This window comes from Malus domestica, chromosome 14, assembly GCF_042453785.1.
Source record: "Malus domestica chromosome 14, GDT2T_hap1".
NCBI classification, from domain to species: Eukaryota; Viridiplantae; Streptophyta; class Magnoliopsida; order Rosales; family Rosaceae; genus Malus; species Malus domestica.
The window spans coordinates 4,246,927-4,260,548 of record NC_091674.1 but is presented as its reverse complement, the minus strand read 5'-3'; the positions used below and the strand labels follow the sequence as shown (position 1 = coordinate 4,260,548).

Sequence of the window (13,622 nt, the reverse complement as noted above, 5' to 3'; positions counted from 1 at the left end):
CTTATATGAAGCATTTCACGTGCTTTTCTAGGATCTACTTGAATTTTTACTAAAAATTGGTTTCAAAAATATTTTCACCAAAAACACTTTCAATCGTTTTAAAAACTATTGGAATAGATCACAATCGCAAGTATGGGTTGTAATTGTCACTATAGCTAAGTTATGAGTTAAAGTGATGACTACAACCTTCCAACTTGTCATCTCATTTCTTATTCAACCATACTTCTCATTTGTCAATGTTTCTTTCCCTAAAATCTAGGATTTCCGTACTTGTATATTGTTTTTTGTTTAGTCCTTGTTTTGTCTGGTTGTTAGGGCAAAAATAATGGGATTGTGTAGTGGCTGAAGCCCACTGTTTTGTAGTTAGGTTCTTTGGCTCTTTAACGAGCTTGGATCTCTCCTTGTAAAAGTTTATGATCAACATACAAACCTTGAAATTCAATATGGTATCAAAGCAGTGACCATAGTGGTCTGTCTTTGCATCTCTTCTTCAATCTCTTTGTTCTTCCATCTGTTTCAAATGGCTAAGGACAACCCTTTCAGTCCTGATGTTGCAAGCTCTAGTGTTTCACCCACTTCAAATTTTACTGAAGTAGAAGTTAATCCAAATCAAAGACTCAGTTCAGTTTTGCTGAATGAGTTCAACTATCTTCCATGGTCATGAGCAGTTTCACTTGCTCTCGGTGGAAGATCAAAGCTTGGTTACGTGAATGGAATCATTCAGGCACTTGAAATCTCATCACCTCTATATGAGACATGGCTATGCAAGGATCAACAGGTCATGTTTTGTCTTCTCAACTCCATGGAGAGGAAGCTAGCTGAGATCTTCAGCTACTCATAGTCTTTTTTTCATCTTTGGAAGAATGTCTGTGAAATGTATGGAAATTAAAACAATGTTGCCCGGATTTTTCAACTAAAAAGGGATCTTGCAGGTTTGCAACAAGAGAGTAAGTCTTTTGTTCAACACTTGGGTGATATCAAGAGTACGTGGAATGAGCTTGATGTGTATAGGCCTCACACCACATATGCTTCTGTGCTTTTGAAGAAAGTTGAAGAATATAAGATTTTTCAACTCTTGGCGAGTCTTAGCTCAAACTATAAAAATCTACGTAGTCATATTCTGATGAATAATGAGTTTCCTTCTTTCTTAAGTATATGTGCCATTATTCAACGTGAAGAAACTCAGAGGAAAGTGATGAGCCTTGAAACCAAAAAACAGCTTGCCTGAATCTAGGGCATATGTTTCTAACCACAAGTTCTCGGATGATAAAAGAGACAAAGGAAAAGGTTTGACCTGAAGTGTAAACATTTCAACTATGGTGGACATACCATTGACAAATATTGGATTCTCCATTCAGAGCTCAAGCCAAACTTCCAGAAGAACAAGGGGTTCCAGAAAAACTCACAACCACCTTTGTACAAGGCTAATCATGTAGCTTTAGCTACTCTTTCTTCCTCAAGTGAGAGTTTGCTTGACTTCACTTCAAATCCAGTAAGCTTGATCAACGATTTTGTTGTTTATTTACAAGGAAAACAAAGAAGTGGAGATCTAGAAAACACAACTAGGACTGGAATTGAAAACCCTACTGCATTTCTGAGCAAATTTGCTGGGTTTCTTGCTGATTCTGATCATAGAGGCTCAAGTAACCAGATTCCAGGTATATTGAAAGCTTTCTCCACTGCTTTAAATGTTAGTCTTGTGCATGATTATTGGATAATAGACTCAGAAGCCACATACCATATGACAAACAAATCTTCACATTTACATGGCTTCAAAAAAATGAGAAACTCTTCACAAGTGTTAGTAGCAAATGGTAAGGGTATTTTAGTTGTTGGAAAAAGGGAAAATTAAGTTGATCTCTGATCAAATAGAGTCAACAGCCTTGTATCTTCCTTCATTTCCATTTCAACTTTTGTCAGTAGGAAAAATCACAAGACAACTAAATTGTCATGCTGTTTTTTCTCCTGATCAGGTCACCTTTCTGGACATAGTCACCAAGAGGAAGATTGGTAAGGGTTTCTTCCTAAATGGGTTGTACTATCTTTCAAAGGATCCTTCAAAACCTAAAAGTCTTCAAGTCAACTCAAGCCATTCTCAGGAATAACTAATTTGGCATCACCGACTTGCTCATCCTTCAAACCATGTTTTGTCCATTTTGTTTCCCACAATGTGTAAAAGTAGTTTGGAGTGCGATACTTGTCACTTCTCAAAATCTACTAGGTTACCTTTCAATTCCTCAGTGTCTAGAGCTAGTAAATTGTTTGAACTTGTTCATTCATACATATGGGGACCTACAATTGACTCTTTTGATGGTTATAAGTACTTTGTAACATTTGTTGATGATTATTCAAGAATTACTTGGTTATACCTTTTAAAGTGCAAGAGTGAAGTCATGAATGTGTTTAAAGATTTTCATAAACTTGTTCAACTCATTTTGGTTGTCATATTCACACTTTAAGGTCTGCCAATGGCACTGAGTACATGTCAAATAACATATCTCAATACTTAAGTTCCCATAGGATATTTCATCAAACAAGTTGTGTTGGCACTCCTCAACAAAATGGAGTGGCCGAGAGGAAAAATAAGGATTTGCTTGAGAAGACTAGAGCCTTAATGTTGCATATGAATGTTCCCAAGAAGTTTTGGTCCCAATGTGTGCTTTTTGCTACCTATTTGATCAATATACTGCTAGTAGGGTGCTGAACCAAAAATCACCCTATGAAGTAATGAAAGGAAGAAAGATTGACTTGTCTCATTTGAAAGTTTTTGGTTGTACTTGTTATGTTCATATTGCTTCAATACATCGTGACAAGCTTGATCCAAGAGCTAGCAAATGTGTTTTATTGGGATATTGTTCAACACAAAAAAGTTACAAGTGCTACAATCCTTCTTCAAGGAAAATCATCGTCTCAAGGGATGTAAAGTTTGATGAAACTACACATTTCTTTAAACAATCAGTGGAGGATTTAAATCAAAGGGAGAATGTTTTTGAAAAGTTCCCTTTACCAAGTCCAACAACTAGTGATGGAAGTATATCCGTGTCCACTGACAGAGAATATGTGAATCCTCTAAGTGATGAAGAGGAAACATTGCTAGAGTCATCAATTCAATCACCTACATCTCATTCACCTCCTGAAGATCTAGAACAATCACATGTATTTCCTCAAGGAAGAATAAATCATTCTCATGATCGTCACCCTCCTTCAAGGCTGTTGGATTATGTGACTTACAATGCAAGGTATCCAGTTGCTAAATACCTTTCATGCCAAAGAATGGCACCTAAGCATGCAACCTTTCTCAATTCCATATCCAATGCTTTTGAACCAAGAAGCTTTCAGGAGGCAGTACAACAAGATGAGTGGAAGAAGGCTATGGAGGAAGAGTTGAAAGTTTTGGATGACAATAAAACTTGGAGTGTTACCAAACTACCATCAGGAAAAAAGGCAGTAGGAAGTCGATGAGTGTATAAAACCAAGTTTCACTCTGATGGCGCCTTGGAAAGACACAAGGCTAGACTGGTAGCTCGTGGTTTTACTCAAACTTATGGGGTAGATTACAAGGAGACATTTGCTCCTGTAGCTAAGATGAACAAAATTCGAGTATTGTTATCTGTTGCTATTAACCATGCATGGCCTTTATATCAAATAGATGTAAAAAAAAAAAAAGCATTTCTGAATGGTGAACTTGAAGAAGAGGTTTACATGAAACTCCCTTCTGGTCATCCTCAATCCAGTGACTCTGATTTGGTTTGTAAGCTACACAAATCCATTTATGGATTAAAACAATCTCCTCATGCTTGGTATTCAAAGTTGAGTTCAGTTCTTGAAGAAGTTGGTTTCAAGAGAAGCAACACAGATTCATCTCTCTTTGTTCGAATTGGTTCTAGTGGAACCCTAGTGGTTTTTATTTATGTGGATGATCTCATTGTCACTGGTGATAATCCCAGTGAAATTGTGTTACTTAAGAACACTTTCAAGCAGAAGTTTGCCATTAAAGACCTTGGGACACTCAAATATTTCCTTGGCATTGAAATGGCAACTTCTAAGAAGGGAATGTTTTTAAATCAACGAAAGTATATTCTCGATTTGCTTCAAGAAGTAGATATGGTGGATTGTAAGCCTGTCTCTACCCCTCTTGACTACAAACACAAAATGACCATGGATGGAGAAGCACTAATTGATATCAGTTACTACTAAAGGTTAGTTGGGAGACTTATTTATCTTACAATAACAAGGCCTGACATTGCCTTTGCTGTTAGCCTTGTGAGTCAATTTATGCATTTGCAAACAATGGATCATTTGCAAGTTGTTAAGAGTATACTACGGTACTTGAAAGGTTCTGTGGGACGTGGTATTTTGATGCAAAACAATGGTCACACTCACATTCTTGGTTACACTGACGTGGATTGGGCAGACAACTCCTTGGATCGCTAGTCAACTACTGGTTTTTGTATTTTTGTTGGCGGTAATCTGGTAAGTTGGAAAAGTAAGAAGCAAAATGTGATTGCTCGATCTAGTGTTGAGGCTGAGTATAGGGCTATAACAACTACTGCTTGTGAATTAATCTGGCTCAAAGGCTTTCTTTTTGATTTAGGGTTTCTTAATTCTCAACCAATGACTCTCATGTGTGATAACCAAGCAGCCATGCATATAGCATATAATCCTGTTTTCCATGAAAGGACCAAGCACATTGAGGTTAATTGCCATTACATATGTGAAAACGTCTAATCAAAGATCATACAAACTCGTTACACTCCAAGCTCTCGACAGTTTGCTGATCTCTTCACCAAGCCATTGGCAACTGCTGTGTTTCAAGGCCTTTTGTCCAAGCTTGGATCAATCAATCTCCTCGATCCAAGCTTGAGGGGGAGTGTTGGAATAGATCACAATCACAAGTATGGGTTGTAATTATCACTATAGCTAAGTTATGGGTTAAAGTGATGACTACAACCTTCCAACTTGTCATCTCATTTCTTATTCAACCATACTTCTCATTTGTCAATGTTTCTTTCCCTAAAATCTAGGATTTCCTTACTTGTATATTGTTTTTTGTTTAGTCCTTGTTTTGTCCGGTTGTTAGGGCAAAAATCATGGGATTGTGTAGTGGCTGAAGCCCACTGTTTTGTAGTCAGTTTCTTTGGCTCTTTAAAGAGCTTGGATCTCTCCTTGCAAAAGTTTATGATCAATATACAAACCTTGAAATTCAATAAAAACACTTCCAAACGAGCTCTAATTCATTAACGTGGATAATTTATCCTTTTATTGTTCCAAATATTATTTTCACACCAGCATTCATTTTCGATAGTTTGTCCTAATCACTAAGCAGCACTGAACCGGTGAAACATATATGAACAAATGCCACATTATTATATCGAAATGGGAAGCAATGTTTCTGTTTAACGACTAGGCACAAACATTGATAGTCTCAGACAGATACGAAAATACTAAGTTACTATCAATGTGCGAGATTGAAATGCAAAGCACATGTGTTCACAAAAAGGAAAGGAGATCTTTCATGTGGATCAAAGGTACGAATTCAGTTGTTAATCCTCAAAAGACAGCAGCTAAATGGAGCCCATTGGCATGTTTATAGCAGAGGCAAGTATTCTCTTTAATTTGTTCTACTTTCTTTACTCAACATTTGTGATTTGGATTCTAATTATATGGGACATTGTGTGTGTGTGTATATATATATATATAGGCTTAGATGCCCTTTACCTTTTGCCTTCGAGTTTGAGGAGGGTTGACAAGTGCTCAACATATCAACTATCGATCTGGTTGCATATGAAAAATTGATGGAAATGCTAGTACGACGTTAGTTAAAATTAACGAGAGAGACTAAGAGGTACTAGAGGAGGCTTCGATAGATGAGCGAGCTAGTATAAACAATGCGAAGGAGAATGCATAATTTTCCTTTTTTTTTTTGAGGCCGATTTATAGTTGGATGATTTTGAGAATTATTTGTGTTTAGTTCACTAGTATGCTCACATATATATGCAGTCAGTTAGTTGGGATTTATTTAGGGTATTGGAAGGTAGGTATCTGTTTTGTAGTGCTTTATTATCTATTGATTTATTGATTCAGAGGGAGGTGGAGAAAGTTGTTTCGGATTCATGCCCGCGTATCATGTTAAACCTTGCCGAGGAAGGATCTAACCACAGATATTATGAAGTGGACATTGGTTTTCTGCACAATGTCGGGACCAGTACTCTTGTGAGCAAGTAAATTTTCGGACGAATACAATGACTCTCTATGTATTTGGCTTGTAATTACTTGGGTTACTAGGAAAGATAGTGACGCTTGTTACTAAATAGTATTTTCTCAAGATCTCCTTTTCATCTTGTCTTACTGATGCTTAAAGAAATATGGAGATCGGCATTGCAGAGAAGCTTTGATGAACTACAGAGGAGCTAAAGGCATGCTATAAAGAAAACTTCTGCGAGTTGAATGGCAGATCAATGTCTGGTTTCATTCATGCTTTGGAGTTTGGTGTTCAGGATGGACAGAAAATTCTTGTCTTCCAATTTCCGTCAACGAGAGCGGAGAAATTTTTTTGATTCAAGTTTCAATGTTGTTGGAAATATCCATGAGGAGAAGGGAATTTGAGGGGGTGCTTTATGAGGGATTACTAGACTAAGAATTTGTTCGTTCGGGTTTTGATGAATAGAGTTGCTCCAAGGCTCATCCGTAAGGTCCTTGCATCTTCAATTTCAGCAGTTGAGTTATTAATAACGGTAACCTGCATTGGTAAATGACTTGCATAGTCTTCTGAGGGTGTTTATTTTTATTGTCGAGTTATCAGAGAGACAGGCTAAAGACCCACTTCCAACAATATCGAAATTATCCTCAACTTGTTAACTACCACCTGCACAAGTGTGAGACATTATCACAAAAAGCCTCGGTGTTAGGTAGAATGAGATTGAGATATTTAAACTTTTTTCTTCTTTCCCTCACCAATGTGGGATAGCCAACACGCCCCCGCACTCGGAGTTAAGTTGGAACTCACCCAACATGCAGGGCTAAAGGGGACCCACCCCAATCATTTGGCAGTATGTGGAGCCAAGTCAAGACTCCCCCATCGCGCAGAGCCAGAGAGGACCCATTCAATCGTGTGGCAACACGGGCCTGGTCCCTGGCTTTGATACCATATTGTAATTACCATCTACCAAATCCGTCAGGTGTTGAGTTTTATCACAAAAGCCTCAGTATTAGTTAGAGTGAGATAATTACACTCTTTATTTCTTCTTTCCCTCACCGATGCAGGATAGCCAACATTTATCTCCAAGCATTTTTTGAGCATGTATATATTGGCATTGCCCCATTTGATTTGCAGATAGTTTCAAGTAGCTATTCTGCCAATAAAATCCTAAGTTCTTCCTTGCCTTAATATGCTTTATCAGTGGAGCCTGAATTTTTTATTTTTTTTGGCAACGTTGTCATGAGCATTATGGGCAGCAGCATCGGTTTTTTGGAAACCATTTTAGCTATTTTAAAAACACTTCCGGTAATCTCTCCTGTTTCTCAAAGCAACCGAAATTTTTAGATGACACTATTGGCAGTATTGGCAATGATCACATGAAGGGTCAAGATGAGACCGATGAGAATTCAAAATGGCCATGACGATTGGAATTGTTAGAACTTCAACCACAACCATGACGGTCGCGATCATGACCCTTCCTTGATTCATAAGAACCAGGACCATGATGAGAAGGGCCAGAGTGTTCGGAGGAGGTGAGTTTGGCAGTGAGGACCACACCAGTGGTCAACGAGAGAGAATACATCATTTTGATGAAATGTTCTTCCTGAACAAGCACATCGTAACAGTCAATAAAGGTGAGACAGGGACGAAGATGAACGGAGGTCGTGAATGCCTTGTGCTCTTGGCCAAGTCCGTAATGAGTTCATCCTCATTACTAGTAGAGCCAGCAGAGGCAAGTGAATCAGCAAGGCTCTTAGCATGTAAGAGAGTTAGTGATGGAGTGCGCGGAGTCTCTCTTTAGAGTGCGGAGGTGATCATGGACAATGTGCATCACGCGTCATACGTCATTGAGCAAGGAATCAAGATGGACTTGACAGAGGAAGAGAAGTCACCTTGATCAAACTAAGAACTAATTTGTCCAGAGTGTAAGCTGGATTGAGGCAGCGGATCTGTGCAAATAATCGATTATAGTAAGGGTTTTCGAAGATTATAATATAAAGGTCTCATCGGTCCTCATTTTTATTTAATAGGGAACCATTATCGAACCTTTTTGAATGTGAAGTGTTGCTAGCCACAGTGTCTTCTAAGCTACGGATTTCAAGAACATCCATAAATGGGACACCATGGGAAATCATTGTTGCGATCCATGGAGGTGGTTATCATATTGGAGATACTGAAGGAGGGGGGAAGAGAGGCAGTCAGGATGGCCATGAGAGAGGTGGGAGGTTGTGGCAGTGGAGATTATTCAGGGTCGATAACGATGAGCGTTAGCTCTGATAAAAAGGCTAATAACATATAAGAAAACATAAATCGGTAGGGAGTGAGGGAGTTAGCGCAGAGAGAATTAGCGAAGAAAAGAAAGATGCCTGTATTTTGGAAGCATAACTCAATGGTTTGTGTATTACATAGCTTTGAATCTATACATTTTACAAGTTAACGGTGTACAACCAATTAAGCGACATAATAAAACAACAAATATAAGTGATTCGTGGGTTTGTTGAATGGTTTAGATTCACGGTACTCTTTTCAATATTGTCATTGCCCCGTTTGCTTTATCTTCTCATGGCTTGCAGATGAGTAAACTTTATACCAGTTTCTGTTCCTGCCAGAAGAAACCATATGCTCCTTAAACACTGTATGAAATGAGATCTCAAATTATTCCGAATTCGTACAACCAGATCTCAAGCTACATCAAAAAGAAAGAATTGAAAGAAAAAAAATTGACTATGGAAGCATAGCTCCATCAACATTTGGGAGAGAACTCTAATGATATGTATTCTAGTGGCTTTTCTGTGTACAAATAATGAAGAAAGACTGAAATCAATCGGCTCCGCCATCAGTCACGCCTGCTCGCCAATGGAACCACCTCGGCCAGAGGAGTTGACAAGGGCGTTGGGATGGGAGACGTTCTGCAGACCGGACACGTAGGGTTCAACCGCAGCCATGGATCAATGCACTTGAGGTGGAAGAGGTGTCTACAGTCTGGCAGTAGCCGCAGCATGTCGCTGTTCTTGTAGTCCGCAAGACATATGGAGCAGCAGGAGGCAGTGGAGTTTTTCTTTTGGAGCTTGGCCTCGGAGTAGAGCATTTTCGGGTAGCTCTGAATGGTGTTGTCATCAAGTCCTATGTCCACAACAAAGTTTTCCAAGCCGGGCGGATCCATGGCGTCGCGAGTGTTCCTGCGTGTGGGCGGGGCAGGCGGCTGCTGAGTTCTGGCGCAGAAGTAGGAGGCAAGGGTGATGGTTGTGATGAGGAGGAGGATGCCAACTGATACACCAATGCCATAACCGAAACTACCAATGTTGTTGGAACCGAGGAAGCCGCCAGAGTCGCTTGTGGCGTTCATGATCTCTCTCTCTCTCTCACTTCCTTGAGAAAAAAGGATTGAAAGGGAAGGAGGAGGAGCTGCAGATGACGATAGAAGCGGTTTTGGTTTTGTCAGCCATGGCCTCAATGACAAAAGAATTGGTTATTTGGGGAATCCAATTTATTTGAAGTCAACTAGTAGCTACATGAGAGAGAGAGAGAGAGAGAGAGAGAGAGAGAGAGTTTTGGTGGAGTTATAATTAAGGGAAGATGCAGTTGTACCTACGTAAAGAGAGGGGAGGTGAATGAGGGATTACCTGTGAATTTCTTTGCGTTAGATTATGGGTTATGTGTCAGCAGGTTTTGAAGGTCAACGTTTTGTGATGTACTTTTTCTGGTTTAGCTGTTTGTCTTGTGAGTAACGTCTATCTTTCAACTTAGCATCTCTATTTCTTATATGATTAACTGGTTAATTAGTCAATTATGGGGAAGTGCTAGCCAGCTACCTCTCATGTAATCCTTCATCTTCTACAGTTTTCCATCTCGTTTTCATCATGTCATGTCATTTGACAATCAAAATTGTCTAACTTTTAGACTATCTTTTAAAAAATTATCTCGACTTAAAATTAACTAAGCAGAATTGGTGTTATCAAATAAATAAACAAACATAATGCTTTGACTATCACACTACTAAAATGACCAACCGATTTGCAACATAGTTGATTCTTTGTAGGAATGATCTCTTCTACCGTAAATTGTTTCAATCATAACATAACATTGCAACATGAAAAAGGAAGATGAATACAATCATCTAACTTCTGAATAATCTTTTGAAAATTATCTCTACTTAAAATCAACTGAAATAGAATTGATTTAGCTATCTAATTATTATAAAATAAATAAATAAATAAATAAACGTAGTACTTTGAACGTCAAAATACTGCTAAAACGACCAACTGATTTGCAACATGGTGGATTCTTTGCAAAACTGATCTCTTCTTCTGTTAACTATTTCGATCGTCATACAACATTACAAAATGAAAAAGAGAAGATGAATACGGTAAAAAAGTATGGTACATAGTAAGATGGCTAATATTCTCCATTAATTAATTATGTCTCAACTCAACCAATCATCTCCACATCTGGTGTCATTCTCTCTTATTTTATTTTATTTTTCCAATCTGTTTGGGCGTGCAAAGCACGTTCCATGCACTGCAAGGATGGTTGGTGTTTACTGCTATTTTATATAAAAAAAGAGGTAAGCTGATTTTATGTGCCCACAGAAAAGTTGATGATACAGTTATTTGAATATCCTCTCTGTAGACTATAGGTAAGATATAAACTGGAAGTCAGCATTTGTTTTTAGTAACAGCCTTATTATACAAATAATTAAATGAATAATAATTTGGGGGGTGTGTGTTGTAGACCCTTCAATGGATGTAACTTTTCATCTTTTCTTAGTTTTTAAAATTTTTGATGATGTATTTGGTGGCTGTTAGATTCTCGGTTAAATATGTAATGACTAAGATTTTACGGGCAAAAACTCTAGAGTATAGATACTCCGAGCATAACAAATTTTTCGGCAAGACCAGATTGTTTCGTTACAAGTATGGAAGGTTGCAAAAAGTTGTTATATCGAATCAATTCCACGGCTTCCTTTTGGTGCTTTTTCTTGTAATTAGGAAACTTATCTTTTATAATCTCAGCAAAATGCAGGACTGGAAGGGAGGGTTTCCTTCATGACTTGTCGATCTTCTAACTTTAACGTTAAGAAAATTTTGAGTTCTATTCCATTTCTTCTATCAACATACTTTCAGTATATTGAATCATTCAATCCAGTCCAAAGTTGGCCGTTATGTTATTATGAGTAGGGATGGTCAATGGGTGCCCATGGATACTTCATGTGTCACCTGTTGGAAAAATTAGTTATAATATTATTGTTATTCTTGTGGGTCAAGGATTAGGATTCTTTGCCTGTTAAGTTTGTTTGTCTTGCTCGTTAAGCTAGACTTTACTTTCGTTTTCTTATAGAATGGTTTGTACCGGAGTTTGAGGTAAATTTGTTAGTCAGGATATAGTCTTATTAGGTTAACCTTCTTGGCAATTTGTAGTGTTTCTTTACTTTCAATTAATAAAGTATTATTTTATATTCTGTTAGCATGTTCTTTGCGTATTTGATTTTAACTTCACCATCATCACCATCACAAGCATAAACACCGTTGCTAACCACCATAATTAACACATGTCTACACTAAAATGGACCTCTAATTATTTATACACATCATGTCGTATATTCGTACGGATTTTGAGCCCTCATTGTTTAAGGCCTTGGGCTTTTGCAAACAGTTCTTTGCTTTTCAGGCCCAGTTTCAATCTCTGTTTTCTCCAACAACTGGACCCACATAACTCCGCTTCCTTTCCAGCTTAACAAAAAACACATTTTCTCTGTCCTCCAAGAATCCCCAATCGCCGGATCAACCATGGCGGTGATTTCTCCATGGACGACGACCTTGATGATCACGATTATGATGATAACGACGGTCATGCATGTAATCGACGGCAGCGACAAAAACCCCGTGTACTCGCCGTGCGCGGACACGAAGGTGGAGAGGTCCGACGGGTTCACCTTCGGAATTGCCTTCGCCTCCAAGGAATCCTTCCAACGAAACGGCACCGTTCAGCTGTCTCCTTGCGACTCCAGACTTTCTCTCTCCTCCAATGCCCAGATCTCCGTTTTCCGACCCAAAGTTGACGAGATCTCCCTCCTCTCCGTCAACTCCTCCTCCTTCAATCCGGTTCGTTCTCTCTCTCTACGATTCCTCTTATTTCTTTCAATTATTTTATTTTTCAATTGTTGGCTTTAATTAGGGTTTTGATTAGCTTGTTCATTAGATTGAAATTGCATTTTTTTTTTTGTCAAAATTTGAATAAAGTTACAAACTTTATTAAAATAATTGCAATTTTTTTAAATTTATTGGAGGCATAGATTTTTTACTGGTTTCGAATTCAACCCATTAATTCTGTGTTCTTGGTACTGAAATATCAGGATACTTATGGGTTTATGGTTGCGTTTGCTGGGCGAAAATATGCTGCAAGGTCCCTTCCTACTTTTGTTGCTAATGGTACCTACACTGTCACCAGCTTTACCCTTGTAAGTACTGACAATGGAACCGAAATCGGACTTTGAATTGGAATTCTTTCCCTGCCATTGTGATTTTCGGCGTAATGCTGTATATATTGAGTGAAATTTCGTTTACGCAGGTGCTTGAGTTCAACAAGGGCAGGCTGCAGAACTTGTACTGGAAAAAGGATGGGTGCTCTAAATGTTCAGGGAGCTCCGACTTTGTTTGCCTCAACAATCAGCACTGCGCCTTCAAGACCTCGAGCTGCAAAAACCATGGCGGCTCTGTGGACTGCAGCCTCGGAATCCAGTTGGCATTTTCCGGCACAGACAAGCACCTTTCGGTTCTTAACTCATGGTATGAAGTGGCAAACCTTAGACAGTACTCACTCTATGGTCTTTATTCGAATTTGAAGGACTCCCTCAGTAGCCAGTACAGCAAGATTTTCTAATGTAAACGGTTTCTGCCATTAGTCTTGTAATTTTCCTACTGCTCGTACTCACTAGGTTTCCTTATCTGTTTCGTTGCGTTTGAGGCAAATAGTTGTTGTAAATTAATTAACTTTGAGGATCTTTTTGTGATTACGGAAAAGGAGATCGATGTCTTCACATTCGTGTTCTGCTTATTTGTGACATTTAATTCGAACTCCATTTCTGCAATGCAGTATGTTGCATATTTACTTTTTAGGTTGCATTATTCGTTACTATTTGCAGTCGTTGTTGATGTCATGGAAAATAAAAATGTATAAATAGACATAAACTCCCCAAGGCTTTTTAGCCAAATGGTTCCATGAGATTGGTATAACTCTTCATTTTAGTCCATGATAATGAAAATTGATAGAAGTGGTTTCTAAGTTTGTACATTGTAAATCATTTTGGTTTTTCTATGAAAAATATATCGATATTCTTGTTAAATTGTCATGTAAATGACTACATGACCATTTTTTTAAGGGTATTTTTGTTAAACTAAACTCCTCCACTTGATGAGGATATTCT

At 38.3% G+C, this 13,622-nt stretch overlaps 2 protein-coding genes across 2 annotated transcripts; one reads left to right on the top strand and one right to left on the bottom strand.

The window, feature by feature from the left end:
• Positions 1 to 8,833: 8,833 nt before the first annotated feature.
• Positions 8,834 to 9,756, bottom strand: LOC103454174 (RING-H2 finger protein ATL70-like). Its single transcript, XM_008393764.4, has one exon. It carries the CDS (start codon positions 9,543 to 9,545, stop codon positions 9,036 to 9,038), a length of 510 nt encoding a protein of 169 aa, XP_008391986.3. The 5' UTR covers positions 9,546 to 9,756; the 3' UTR covers positions 8,834 to 9,035.
• A 2,109-nt stretch (positions 9,757 to 11,865) lies between these two features.
• On the top strand, positions 11,866 to 13,306 carry LOC103424296 (uncharacterized). The gene is made up of 3 exons (XM_008362383.4): positions 11,866 to 12,300; positions 12,552 to 12,656; positions 12,767 to 13,306. The coding sequence occupies exons 1-3, from the start codon at positions 11,986 to 11,988 to the stop codon at positions 13,076 to 13,078; spliced, it is 732 nt and encodes a 243-aa protein (XP_008360605.3). The 5' UTR covers positions 11,866 to 11,985; the 3' UTR covers positions 13,079 to 13,306.
• The last annotated feature ends 316 nt before the right edge of the window (positions 13,307 to 13,622 follow it).